General features: G+C 36.5%; 1 protein-coding gene across 4 annotated transcripts in view; it reads right to left on the bottom strand.

Annotated features, from left to right (window-relative positions):
• Window positions 1–12,905, bottom strand: part of MED23 (mediator complex subunit 23) — a 42,551-nt gene extending 29,646 nt beyond the window's left edge. For 2 of the 4 annotated variants that reach the window (XM_021666529.2, XM_021666530.2), the window contains exons 1-10: window positions 12,672–12,905; window positions 12,299–12,330; window positions 12,056–12,143; window positions 9,876–10,000; window positions 8,391–8,502; window positions 6,909–7,007; window positions 5,620–5,721; window positions 4,798–4,867; window positions 3,103–3,215; window positions 295–390 (exon numbers count right to left, since the gene is read on the bottom strand). In XM_021666529.2, coding sequence (XP_021522204.1) covers window positions 295–390; window positions 3,103–3,215; window positions 4,798–4,867; window positions 5,620–5,721; window positions 6,909–7,007; window positions 8,391–8,502; window positions 9,876–10,000; window positions 12,056–12,143; window positions 12,299–12,330; window positions 12,672–12,710 — 876 coding nt within the window. In that variant the 5' untranslated portion in view covers window positions 12,711–12,905. Of the gene's footprint in view, window positions 1–294; window positions 391–3,102; window positions 3,216–4,797; window positions 4,868–5,047; window positions 5,070–5,619; window positions 5,722–6,908; window positions 7,008–8,390; window positions 8,503–9,875; window positions 10,001–12,055; window positions 12,144–12,298; window positions 12,331–12,671 lie in introns of those variants that run through there. The other 2 variants (XM_012458306.3, XM_012458308.3) reach the window with 2 other exon arrangements.
• Window positions 12,906–13,208: the final 303 nt, after the last annotated feature.

The raw sequence follows: 13,208 nt of genomic DNA, 5'->3' as shown, positions 1-13,208 counted from the left end.
TGGTTCAGTCATGTGTAGGTTTCTCTGGCAAAAGGTATACTTGAAACTGGCCTTATAGAAAAAAAAGCAATGCAAAATAAACCAACTTTAAAATTTTTTCTTTTTTAATTTAAACATTCTTAAAGCAATATATAAATGATAGGAATAATACATTTGTTTAATAAACCATATATATTTTTTAAAATCACTAAATAGTTCTTAACTGTTTTGCTCAGTTAGCTATAGCAAAGAAAAGAGAAAAGAATAGTGCAGATTCTATGCAGAATTTACTAGGTTTCCAGCATAGTACAGTACCTGCTTATTTAAACCTAGCATATTGCAGACCATATCCCTGGAATAAGGCTGTTCCAATACATATCTCAACAAAGCAGTCTGTGGTTCAAACAGATCCTTTAAAGAAAATAAGAAAATCATTGCTTCAAGATCAATGTCAACATTAATTCAGATTATTAGAAATGAGATTTTAAAATCCTCTAAAGGCACTTGTTACCTTCACAGAGTAGGCAGTATCTAGTGGGAAAAAATCATAGAATTTTAGTGCTTATAGTTAATCTGTTCCCACCCATTTGCCTCATTTGACAACTGAGATGAAATGGCTTGCCCCAAGATCATACAGAGAGTAACAATAAAGATAACACTAGAACCAGATCTTCCAATCCCCCTTCACCAGTGCACTTTCCACTATACTTTCCCTGAAAACGCAGAAGGTTTAAATTTTTTAAATTTTAGAGTCTCACTAATGCCAATTTATATAGATTTTGTCTAGGTGATAATGTTTCCTAGACATAAAGAAGCATCATTAAGAATGTCTTTGCTTCCTTTCTGTTAAAACTTGACAAGTCGAGGCCAGGCATGATAGCTCACACCTGTAATCCCAGCACTTGGAGGCCGAGGTGGGCAGATAACAAGGTCAGGAGTTCAAGACCAGCCTGACCAATATGGTGAAACCCTGTCTCTACTAAAAATACAAAAATCAGCCAGGCATGGTGGTGCGTGCCTGTTGTCCCAGTTACTCAGGAGGCTGAGGCAGGAGAATCACTTGAACCTGGGAGGCGGAGGTTGCAGTGAGCCGAGATTGTGCCACTGCACTCCAGCCTGAGCAACAGAACGAGACTCTGTATAAAAAAAAAAAAAAAAGAATGAAAAAACTTGACAAGTCAATTTTTTAGAAGTCTTTCTAGGCATGTAAGTATACAATTTCTGATAGCCTAATTCAGTGTATAAACAATACCAGGCCAAGCATAGTGGCTCATGCCTGTAATCCCAGCACTTTGGGAGGCCGAGGTGGGAGGATCTCTTGAGCCCAGGAGTTTGAGGCCAGCCTGGGCAATATGGAAAAACCCCATCTCTACAAAAAATACAAAAAACTAGCTGGGCATCGTGGCATGTGCCTGTAGTCCCAGCTACTCAGGAGGCTGAGATGGGGAGGATCACCTGAGCCTAAAAGGCTGAGGCTGTAGTGAGCCGTGATCGTGCCACTGTACTCCAGCCTGGGCGGCAGAGTGAGAGCCTGACTTAAAAAGCAATCAATCAAACAAAAAATAATACTAGAAAGCGACATTAAAAACAAAATCTTTTTCAGAGTTTTCCAAATGAAGACTGACTGTTTATTCAATGTCTTGAATATAGACCAATCAATTTCCTATTTTCCTAGTAAGATTCAAAAAGCAGCTTTTTAGCTTAAAGCATATCAACTTTTTGAGAAGTAGATGAAACAGTCATAAGCCTATTTATATTTGTTAATTTTGCTTGTCCATACTTAAAATATATTTTAAAATATTAATTTATACTTATTAAATACATTAATTTAGAATAATTTCATTCTAGTTTATTCTAACTCTTTCACGATGCTAGATGGTTTCTGAGTCATCTAACGGCTTTCTAGGGCACATCGTTTTCATTTCTATCTATGTTGCTGGAGACATAGCATTTTGATAAAGTCAATGAAAAGTTTTTCTTCTTATAAACCTCAAGTACTGTTTATATAATGTTAGCTGAATTTTTCAAAATGTTCCCTTAGGTGAATGAATGGATAGATAGAAACAAGAAAATCACTTTATACACTGATTTTTAAGATCATCTTTAAAAGACTGTGCTACTGTAACTATGATGTAAAAACCTTGGAAACAGTTACTGCATTAAATTTCTTTTTTTTTTTCTTTTGAACTCATTCCTATCAGCCTGTAATCCTTCTCAATTCACTCCATCTACCAGAATGGTCTTTGTTTACTGTTTCTTTCTTCATTTTAATAGTAAAATGTCTGGGAAAGGGGTCTGAGTACATAAGCATTCACTTCAATGTGCTAGTTTTAAAGATTCTTAAAGACATTTTAAATGTCATATAAGAACATCTTTAAACAGTCAAAGTGACTGTTTAAAGATGTTCTTATAGCAAGAGTTGACAATGTAGATATAACTGTAAAAAGAGCAACTAGACCCAAAAAAAAAATCAGTCCAGTCAGCAAAACTGCTCACTAATGCAACAGTTTAGAAGGACTAGTGCCCCTTAAAGGGTATACCAACATTTCAGTAATTAGAAAAAACATACCCTCTTCCCTTTAGACTTAAGCTTAGAAATGTGACTTTAGATATAGCCACATTAGCCTTAAGTATCTCTGTAAGGAAGTAATTTTCTGCTCAGAAATGTAATCTAAGAAGAATGGAGACAGTTTCTAAATACTCTTTTACAAGTGTAAACAAAAACACTATTTCCAAATATGGAAGGACAAATAACTTGATAGCAAAGGTGTTAAGAGTGTAGATTCTGGAATTAGACTGAGTTCACATTAAAAAGCTTTACCACTTTTAAAATATGGGGCCTTAATCAATGAATCAATTTTAAATTTCAGTTTTCCATTTAAAATTTCAGTTTCCCATCTCCAAATACTTTGCCAGAGGTGGACCACTGGAGCATAAACATGCACAATAGCATAAAACACAGGGTATATTTAGATAATAAAATAACATGTTGAACTATAAATTACCTTTCATTAAATATTTGCTTCTTGAGATTATGAAGCAACAATTCAGCATCACTTATCTTATAATGTAGGTTGAAGATTGTCAGATGGACTAAAAGTTCCATTATATTTAGCAACATACCTTATCATATGGCAAAAGGCCTTTCAAAGGAAAACGAAGAGTTGCAGGATCCAGTTTCCATGAATTACAAATGGCACCTGAGTTATTTACAACTGGCAGAAGACTACAGCGACCTAAATGTATTACAAAAATGTTTTTAAGTAAATGTAAACACAACAATACTTCACTTCAAAAATATTTAATGAACATATATGCTGAACTAGTTGGTGGTTTGGTTTTAAAATGGCTTAAAAAATGTTTCAATGAGACCGACGTTTGGGAATTTTATTTTTAGCTCAGATAGTTGAAGTTCAATTTGTATGGGCTTTCCAAACTCGAAAATGTTGCATTTTGTCTAAATGTCTATGGCAGAGGTCAATCAACTATAATCCACCTGTCACCTGTTTTGTAAAATTTTATTGGAACACAACTGCTTTTGCATCCAATGGCAGCATTGAGTAGTTGCAACAGATTCTGTTGCTTATGAAGCTTAAAATATTTACTAGATGGCCCTTTACAGAAAAAGTTTAAGATGACTAGTCTAGTGTCAATATTATTAAACTTTATATTCCCAGAGGCCTTAGATGTCACATATCACTATTAACTCATATATCTCACTGCCTAACAAATATTGTCACTTGGATGTCCTACAAGCACTTCAAGCTTAATGAGTCTCAAATTCAATTCATCATCCTTCTCAAACCTACTTTGTGGCCATAATTCACTACATGATATCAATATCCACTCAGTTATTAGTGTTTTATCAGCTGTATTAAAATGTCTTTCGAATCACCAAGAAACCCACTTTCTTTTTTTTCCCCTCTGGTTGTATTTGATTATTCAGGTATAGATTCACTTTATTATTATTATTATTATACTATAAGTTCTGGGGTACATGTGCAGAACTTGAAGGATTGTTGCATAGGTACATACATGCCATGGTGGTTTGCTGCCTCTATCCCCCCATCACCTAAATCAGGCATTTATCCCAATGTTATTGCTCCCCAATCTCTCCACCCCACCACTATCCCTACCCTAGTTCCCCATCCCCAACAGACCCCAGTGTGTGATGTTCCCCTCCCTGTGTCCATGTGTTCTCATTGTTCAACACCCACCTATGAGTGAGAACATGTGTTGTTTGGTTTTCTGTTCTTGTGTCAGTTTGCTGAGAATGATGGTTTCCAGATTCATCCATGTCCCTGAAAAGGACATGAACTCACCCTTTTTTACAGCTGCATTGTATTCCATGGTGTATATGTGCTACATTTTCTTTATTCAGTCTATCATTGATGGGCATTTGGATTGGTTCCAGGTCTTTGCTATTGTAAACAGTGCCACAATGAACATACATGTGCACGTGTCTTTATAATAGAACAATTTATAATCCTTTGGGTATATAACCAATAATGGGATTGCTGGGTCAAATGGTATTTCTATTTCTAGATCCTTGAGGAATATCCACACTATCTTCCATAATAGTTAAACTAATTTACACTCCCACCAACAGTGTAAAAGTGTTCCTCACCCATTCCAGAGTTTATTTTCCCTCCTGTACTTGGCACACAAAGTAAGTGAAAACAAGTGAAAGGCATTATATTAAGCTCTTAGAGAGTCACCAAAATGACACATATTAAGAGACCATTCCTCAGCTTTGTTCAATAGTTAAGATTACTAAAAATCAGGTACTATTTGGCATATTTAAAACTACAATCCTACCACAAATGGAGTTTATCCTTGCTGTGGGCCTGAAGGTATCCACAAAGTCTGATACCAGATTTCCAAGTAACTAAAGAGAGAGAGAGGAAATCAAAAAAATAAGTATAAAAAGAAAATTGAGACTGCCCCTGAAATACAGTGATCATTTACATAAAATGAGATAGTATATGTAAAGATTAGTACAATGTCTGGCACATGATAATTGTTTAAAGGTTAGCTCCCTTTTGTTTCCTTCTAAAAAATCACTTACCAGTTCATGTGTCCCTGAATTAAACCGACTCACACCACCATATCCTTAGCTATTTGATGAAGCTGAGCATATTTTATCACATGGCATATAAATTGTCTCAATGGAAATGCAGAGAAATGAAAGAAATACATCATGATTAAAAATATATGTATTATCTAAGGATAAAAGTCATCATTTAAAAAATAAGCACACAAAACTAAGATTAATATAACTGTTTTTGATAAAATACCCTCTTTTTTTTTTGATACAGGGTCTCGTTCTGTCGCTGAAGCTGGAGTACAGTGGCGTGATCACAGCTCACTGCAGACTCAAACTCCCGGTTTCAAGTAATCCTCCTGCCTCAGCTCCTTTGTAGCTGGGGCTACAGGCATATGTTACTACGCCTGGCTAATGTGTGTGCTTTTTAAAAATGTTTTGCAGAGACAGAGTCTTGTTATGTTACCCAGATTGGTCTTGAACTCTTGTCCCTAAATCATCTTCCCACCTTAGCCTCCCAAAGTGCTGGGATTACAAGTGAGTCACTAAGCCAAGCCAAAAATTTATATTAAAAATTCAGGAAATATAAAATTTACCCAATGTGGAAGTTTGCCTTCAGGATACAGTTTCCTGATCTCTGTGACTGCAAAATAGGCTGGCAATAAGCAGGCATTTCTTTCCAATATATATGCTATTACCTAAGAAAAATAAAAAGGCAACATTATTCTTGACTAGTCCTATATATAAGCCCTTTATTTTTATTTATTATTATTATTATTTTAGACAGGGTCTTGCTCTGTTGCTCAGGCTTGGAGTGCAGTGGCACAATCATGGCTCACTACATCTTCAACCTCTGGGGCTCAAGTGGTGTTCCCACCTCAGCCTACAGAGTAGCTGGGACTACAGGTGCATGCCACCAGACCCAGATAACTTTTTAATTTTTTGTAAAGACAGGGTCTCCCTAAAATGTGCTAGCTGGTCTCCAACTCTAGGCTCAAATGAGCCTTCCACCTCGGCCTCCCAAAGCACTGGGATTATAGACATGAGCCACTGCATCTGACCCACATGAGCCTTTTAAATACAACAATGACAAAAATAACGAAAAGGATATTAAAAAGTAGAGATGTTACTTTCTGAGAGAGATGTTGGTCAAAGAACACAATTTCAGTTCAAAAAGAGGAACAAGTTCAAGAGATATACTGTACATTATGGTGACTACGGTTAATAACAATATAGCGTATACTTCAAAATTGCTAACAGAGTAGATTTTAAGTGTTAACATTAAAAAAAAAAAAAGTATATGAGGTAGCCTATATGTTAAATAGCCTGATTTAGCCATTCCACAATGTATATATATACAGACAATTGCTACTTGTCAATTAAAATAAAATGTAGAGATATTATTTTGTGGATTTATTGGGTTTCAACTGTAGCATAAAAAAATACATATGTAAAAAATATCCCAAAGTAAAGATTAATAAACAATGGAATGGATTGTTCATGGTTAGTAAAGAACCTTGAACATGCTTTAAATATTGGCACACTTACATGGGAGAGCAACAGATCAACGTAACAATTCTCGCAATATTAGTTACAAAGTACAAAGATCTTTAAGTGGTCCATATGCTGAGGTCTAGTAATGGTTCAAGCTATTTTAATTTCTATACCACTGTTTCCCTAATTTAAAACCACGAATTAAAATTTAAAATGTCCTTCTGAAATATAAGGGAATTAGCATCTTTTAAAATAGAAGTGATTTTTTTTTTTTTTTGGTAGAAGAAATAGAGCATCTTACAAAATATCATAAGTATTAAAAGCACAGACCTAAACAAAGCTAGACTTTTTTGAGGTTATGATCAATGAATTTCAGACATGTCTAAATTACCTCTCTTGCTGCCAGAAGCTGCTGTACAACAGCAGAGCTCACTGTATTAGGAATTGTCAAAATTTTCTCCAAAATCACTTTTAAGAGATCTCGAACACCCTGATATAAGAAAAAAGACATGGGTTAAAATTAAGTAGTGTCTACTGTGTTAGCTAAAACATCCAAAGGTTTCAGGGTTATAGATTCCTTCAAAGTCACATCCTTAAATTTTCTGAATCAGAGTTACTATCTAAGTCCCTAACATTAACCCAAGAGAAGAGTCATGTTCCCAAACAGAATTCTAAACATTGTCTTACAAAACAATGAACAAACAAAGTCATCATACCGTTGGTCAAGCTTTTTTGGTCCTCATAACATTAGAAGGGTTTCCATTGTTATAAGGGTCAAAAACCTTAATTTATACATACAGACAGAAATATATTGGAACAGGACTTTAAAGCACTCTGAAAACTTGAGTAACAATATTAAACTTTTTGGTAGATGACTCTTTCTGCTCACTCCCTTTTGTGCTAGGATTACAGGTGTGAGCTACTGTGACTGCCTATTCTCCATTCTCATCCATCACACACCTTAATCTCTCAAGGATATCCAAGGCTATTCTGTTAATCATCTCCACATATCTAATACCAGTTACATTAATCTTATATAGAAAAAAATTCCATTCAACATGCATTTATTATGAACTATGTAACCAAGCTTATAAAAGACATAACATATGTAAAAGAACAATTATAAAGTACCATTCAAATAAGAAAGCAAAAATTGCTTAAGTCTGAGTAGAGGAAATAATTAGCAAAAGCTTCTTAGAGTTAACTGTGTGATAAATCATGATTTAAACTATTAATTACTTGTCAGGTCATTATATGTTAAGTCATTTCAGATTAGAGAAAACGCAGAAATAAAGCACCTGGTCAGGTACTGGGTAATTCTTGGAAAAAGGACAATAACAAAAGTCTCCTGAAAATGCAGAATTCTTTTGTAGCTATGGAGTCCCTAACCCGTTTATGAGACAAAATCAGAAAGTGTATGTTGTTTTGGTCAAGAACCCAAAGTGCTGAAGATTCTAGCTGAGGAAAAACCCACGTCCAAGGGAGGTCAAGTTAGAGATGAAGCAGGTCTTGCTTCCTTCATCAGTGATGCCTCCATCCCTTCTCAGTTCCACACACCCCTGCTCTGTGCTCTTTCATTTGAAGAGATGCTAACATCACAATACTTGCAGCATGAAGGAATACAGATTCTGCTCTGTGACTTCCCTAGTCTTCATAAAAATATGTCAGCCACCTGTATTTATAAGAATGTTGAGAGGGGAGTAGAGGAGCCATGGGAACACTGAGTAATTTTAAATCTCTCCAGGAAATACACCACAATAGAAAGATTTTGTAAATGCTTCCACATCATTTCTCTCACCTGAAAGTAAGATATGCACACCAAAAAATCAATCACATCTGAAAGCAATCACTTTTTATAATGAGAAAAATATACCTTGTAATCCACTCCCCCAATTATTTTCCGAACCAGCTTAAATGTTAAGGCCCAAAGCTGTGTTCTTTCCCATTCAAGAGTGTCTGAGTTTATCAGGGATTCACAAACAAGCCTATGAAAAAGAAACAGCCATTCCAGTTACCAGACAGAATTTTCCAAGTTCTCTAATAGCCACTGATATGGTTTGGCTGTGTCCTCATACAAATCTCATCTTGAATTGTAGTTCCCATAATCCCCATGCGTCATGAGAAAAACCAGGTGGAGATAATTAAATCATGGGGGCAGTTTCCCCCATCCTGTTCTCATGATAGCGAGTGAGTTCTCATGAGATCTAATGGTTTTATATGGGGCTTCTCCCTTTGCTGGACACTCATTCTCTTTCCGGCCACCCTGTGATGAGGTGCCTCCTACCATGACTGCAAGTTTCCTGAGGCCTCCCCAGTCATGCTGAACTGTGAGTCAATTAAACCTCTTTCCTTTACCAATTACCCAGTCTCGGGTATGTCTTTGTTAGCAGCATGAGACAGACTAATACAGTTACAATCTGTGGACTGAGTATTATATTTATCATAGCAAGTATTTTCCATAAAAGTGCATTACTTAAGCACACTTATAAATATGTGTAGCATTTAACATATTTTACTTATATAAAAGATCAAAAACAAAGAACTAAATAATATTCATTATGCTATATTTTTACTAGAAAGAAGTCTATCTAAAGTTTTCAGTTACATGTTTACCATCTATCACCTTGGATTTTTCCAAGAGGGTGGCAAGATTTTTGGTCTCACATTTTCTTCTGAAGTGTGACACTGACATTTCTCCCAAGGAGAGGTGGGGGATGAGAAGGCCTAAGACTATGGCCAAAAGGATGCAGTATGACTTCCATGACAAGGTGAGACAATTTCTGCCTAGTCTTCTTTTATACACTTGCTGTTAGACTCCACCATGAGGTGAGAAAGTCGAAGCTACAAGGCAAAGGCCTGTGTAGGTTCTGGCTAGTAATTCCAGCTGAGGTTTCAGATGACAGCCAGGAACCAACCACCAGGTATCTTAGTGGGTAAGCTTTTGCCATGCTCCAGTGCCGGCTACATCAATTGTCATCATTAAGACTTTGAGGGAAAAGTGCCTCATTAGCCCAGTCAACTACCAAGACCATGAATAATAATTTTAAAACCTGAGTATTACTGTTTTAAGCCATTAGGTGTTGAGGTTGTACAGCAAAAGTAAAGTGTTATAAACTAATCAAAGTGATTAATCTTAGCCCCTGGGCAAAAAGGCATCTGGTTTTGAGCTTATAAGCATTATATAATTCAAAGACAATTTCTCCTAGAAACTAAAACCTGAGGTATTACATAAAGGATTATTTGATGAGGGTCACTTTCTTCTTCATTCTCTTATCTTTTTACAACAACAACCTGAACCAATTTTCAATCACATATAGAAAAGAAAATGCTTCAGATTGCTCACACCCATTAAACATACCTGGGTGGAAGGAGACCAGTCTCAACTGCCATTGCTAAGCAATCATAAAGGAAAGAAATTCTTTTAGGACTATGCTGACCATGAATAAATTTAACAATCCACTGGATACATTGTTCATGAGACTCCTGGAAAATTAGAGAATGATTTTATTTGGGGTCTAAAGTTACATTTTTATAACAAATAGTTGATACTACAACTGGAAGTATACCAATACTATGAATGAAATATTTCACTATGAACATCTGTAGATAAAAACAATTTTTTAAAAAGCAAACTAAAAAATCAGATTTAGTATTTGTCACGTTAAGTTTAAAATTTTGCAATTATATAGATAAAATGCCACCATTTTTATTACATGGGACCTTCAAAAGTAGTAATTAACTACTAATTAACATATTAATGGTCAACAGAAAACTCTTAACACAGATTGTTGCAAGGCATTGTAAACAGTGCCCTTTATGGCATATATAAATATTACTATCACCAGGAGTAAAATTCATTATGGATCAGTACGTATCAGCCTTAAGTGAATCTAATCCCTAAGAGCCCAAACAAGAGCCCACTATGAATACAATGACATGCCACATTTCTAGACTTGCAAAACTTTAAATATAATGCCCAAATGTTGTGCCCATATCAAAGTTTGTGTTCTAGCATATCTCCAAGAAGAGCGTATAATGTTCTGCTTCTCTGCATGACCACTGTTCTCAAACATACTTCTATTGTGGCACATATAACAATGATTAAGAAATACCTATTTTCTTCCTGGTTTCTCCATGAGAGGGCCACACGATAATTCATAAAGTGTTTAATGAATTTTTAAAAAAATTTGCAAAGATGTTCAACATCACTTAGAGAAATGCAAAATTAAACTATTCTGACATAAAATTTCTCATGTTTTTGATTGGCAAAGATCAAAAAGCTTAACACTCTATTGTGAGGTTATAAGCAAAAGATACTCTCAAACACTGCTGGTGGAAGTATAAACTGGTATAACCCTTATGGAAAATTTAATAATTTCTATAAAAACTACAAACAGATATGGCCTTTGATTCAGCAATACTATTTCTAGGAATTTATCCTATTTCTCATGCATATTATTCATTACAGCATTGGATAAATTAGAAAAAGTAAGAATAAACTTAAAAGTCAGTAGAGGATTGGTTAAATGGAGGAAGGTACAGCCATACAACGAACTATTATGCTGCTATTTAAAAAAAAAGTAGGAAAGGAAGGAACAAGTAACTCTTAGACTAACAGGGAATTACCTTCAGATTATTAAGAGAAAAAAACAAAGTACTAATTAATGAACAGTGTATATATATGATCATTCTATAAAAATGTTTCTATATGCATAAAATACTTCCAGAAGAAAACATAACCTGGGGATACTGGCTGCAGACAGAAAAAAGAACAGGTAAGAGAGTGGAAGGAGACATTATTGGATCCACCCTTTTATACTTGTGCATTCTGAACCATATGAATATATTACCTATTAGAAAATAATTAAACAGAAGGTTAAAACATGACTGTATTGAGATTATATGACCCATGTCTGAGTGGCAAATCTTATCACCAGTGGTCGACATGCAAACAGTTCTCATTTCCCTACCTGTGCACCACGAGAAGGTAATGCGTTCAAAGATGACATATTTTGTCTTTTTCATGGATACATTTTCTGATAGCTGTTCTTTGTTACTTTTACAATTTCTTTCCTCATTTTTACTATAATATCTTCCTATCCTTATAATAGAATCTTGGTATTCCTATTATAGCATCTTTGCATCAACACTGTGCCAATTCCTTTTTTAGTTAAAAAAAAAAAAAAACCTGTAATTTGTATCTTTTACAAGTAAAGCTTAACACATCTGTTTCCAAGTGTACCAGATAAATCCTAATAGGATGAAAATGGTCTTAAATAAGCTAACATAGGGGAGGCTACTTTTTTTCTTTTTTTTAAACATCTCACACTGTGCAGTATAAATGACTTCTTAACATAAGTTTTCCACTGAAATATACAAATTAAGACAGATGGAAACCAGAATAAAAAAATGACAATTTTATTTCTTCCTTCTCAGGAAGATCTTAAGAGCAACATCAATGTTAATGTTAAAAGAAAAAAAAAAAAAAAGAAGTGGCCAAAAATCATCAGTTGAATGTATTAAAAATGAAGTGCTCACCTGAGAAAGACCACCCCAAAACTGTCTGAAGGCCCCCAAACAGCTAATTAGTTTTGTTTTCTCATCTTCAGGGGTATCCATAAACATGCTAAAAAAAAAATTACATTAGCTGTCACTCGTTTTAAAAAGGTAATTACACACAATCAGAACAGTGGCTCTTATAACCCTCCAACACGAAACTAAGTGAAATCTGAAAGATAACAATCATGTAAAAACACAAAAATCTGCCACGCATTCACTCACCCAGGAAAAGCCTCTTCTATAATTTCCGTTTTCTGTAGAAAACAAAAATGTAAACAATGTTAAAAAAAAAAAAAAGGGCCTCCCTTAGTGAAGTATTTACAACGTAACCCAGGGCAAGTCACCTTAATCAGCTACCAATACCTGTCTGGCCTGTCATTGTATCAATTTCAAAGGATACAAAGAACTTGACAGTTTGAGAATCACTAACCCCCTCCCCCACCCCCCCCCGCCCCGCATACAACCTGGGTGTCAAAACAAGGGGATAAAAAGGCAGGCGTGAGAGGAGGTTGCCCAGGCCAGTTTCCTTGGTCGGCTGCCCCCGCGTCTCCCCTTCCCTGAGCCATAGTCCTGGATGGCCGGCAGCTGAACTCACCACTACCTCCTCGAAAATGCTCTGTAGTTGCGTCTCCATCTGTACTATCACCCTGGCCTTTCCCGGGTGCCGGGAAAGGCCCAGGTCAGCCCCGAGCTCTGGGAAGAAAGAGGCAGAGGGGCGGAGACCTCCGGAAGAAACCGTAGCTCCCTGGCGTCGCTTCCCTCCCGCAGCGCTTTACCAAGAGCGTTCCCTCCGGAGCCCAGCCAACAGCAGGAACCTGTACGGAAGACGGGGAAAGCCCGGTGCGCGCTGTTTACAAACCCCGCTGAAACCAGAGGTGCCGCCAGATGGTTCCGTCTCTGGAGAAGGGCGGTCTGCAAGACGGACTAGAGCGCCCCCAAACGGAACCTCAAGCCCAGGTTCCACGGAGGCGTCGTCGACCGTAGGCTGCCACCTCCCGGCTGGAGAGGGAGTTGCTTCCTGCTCGAGGCTAACCAGTGTGCAGACTGGGAAATAAAAAGCTTGGAACCCAGAGACCTGCGGAAAACGCTGTAGCGGCAGCGGGCACCAAGCCCGCTCACCCTAGCGAGCTCA

This window comes from Aotus nancymaae, unplaced genomic scaffold, assembly GCF_030222135.1.
Source record: "Aotus nancymaae isolate 86718 unplaced genomic scaffold, 86718_ANA_hifiasm-v0.15.2.pri h1tg000040l, whole genome shotgun sequence".
In the NCBI taxonomy this organism is placed as follows: Eukaryota; Metazoa; Chordata; class Mammalia; order Primates; family Aotidae; genus Aotus; species Aotus nancymaae.
Note: the sequence above shows the minus strand (reverse complement) of the source record. Positions and strands in the feature narration are given on the sequence as shown.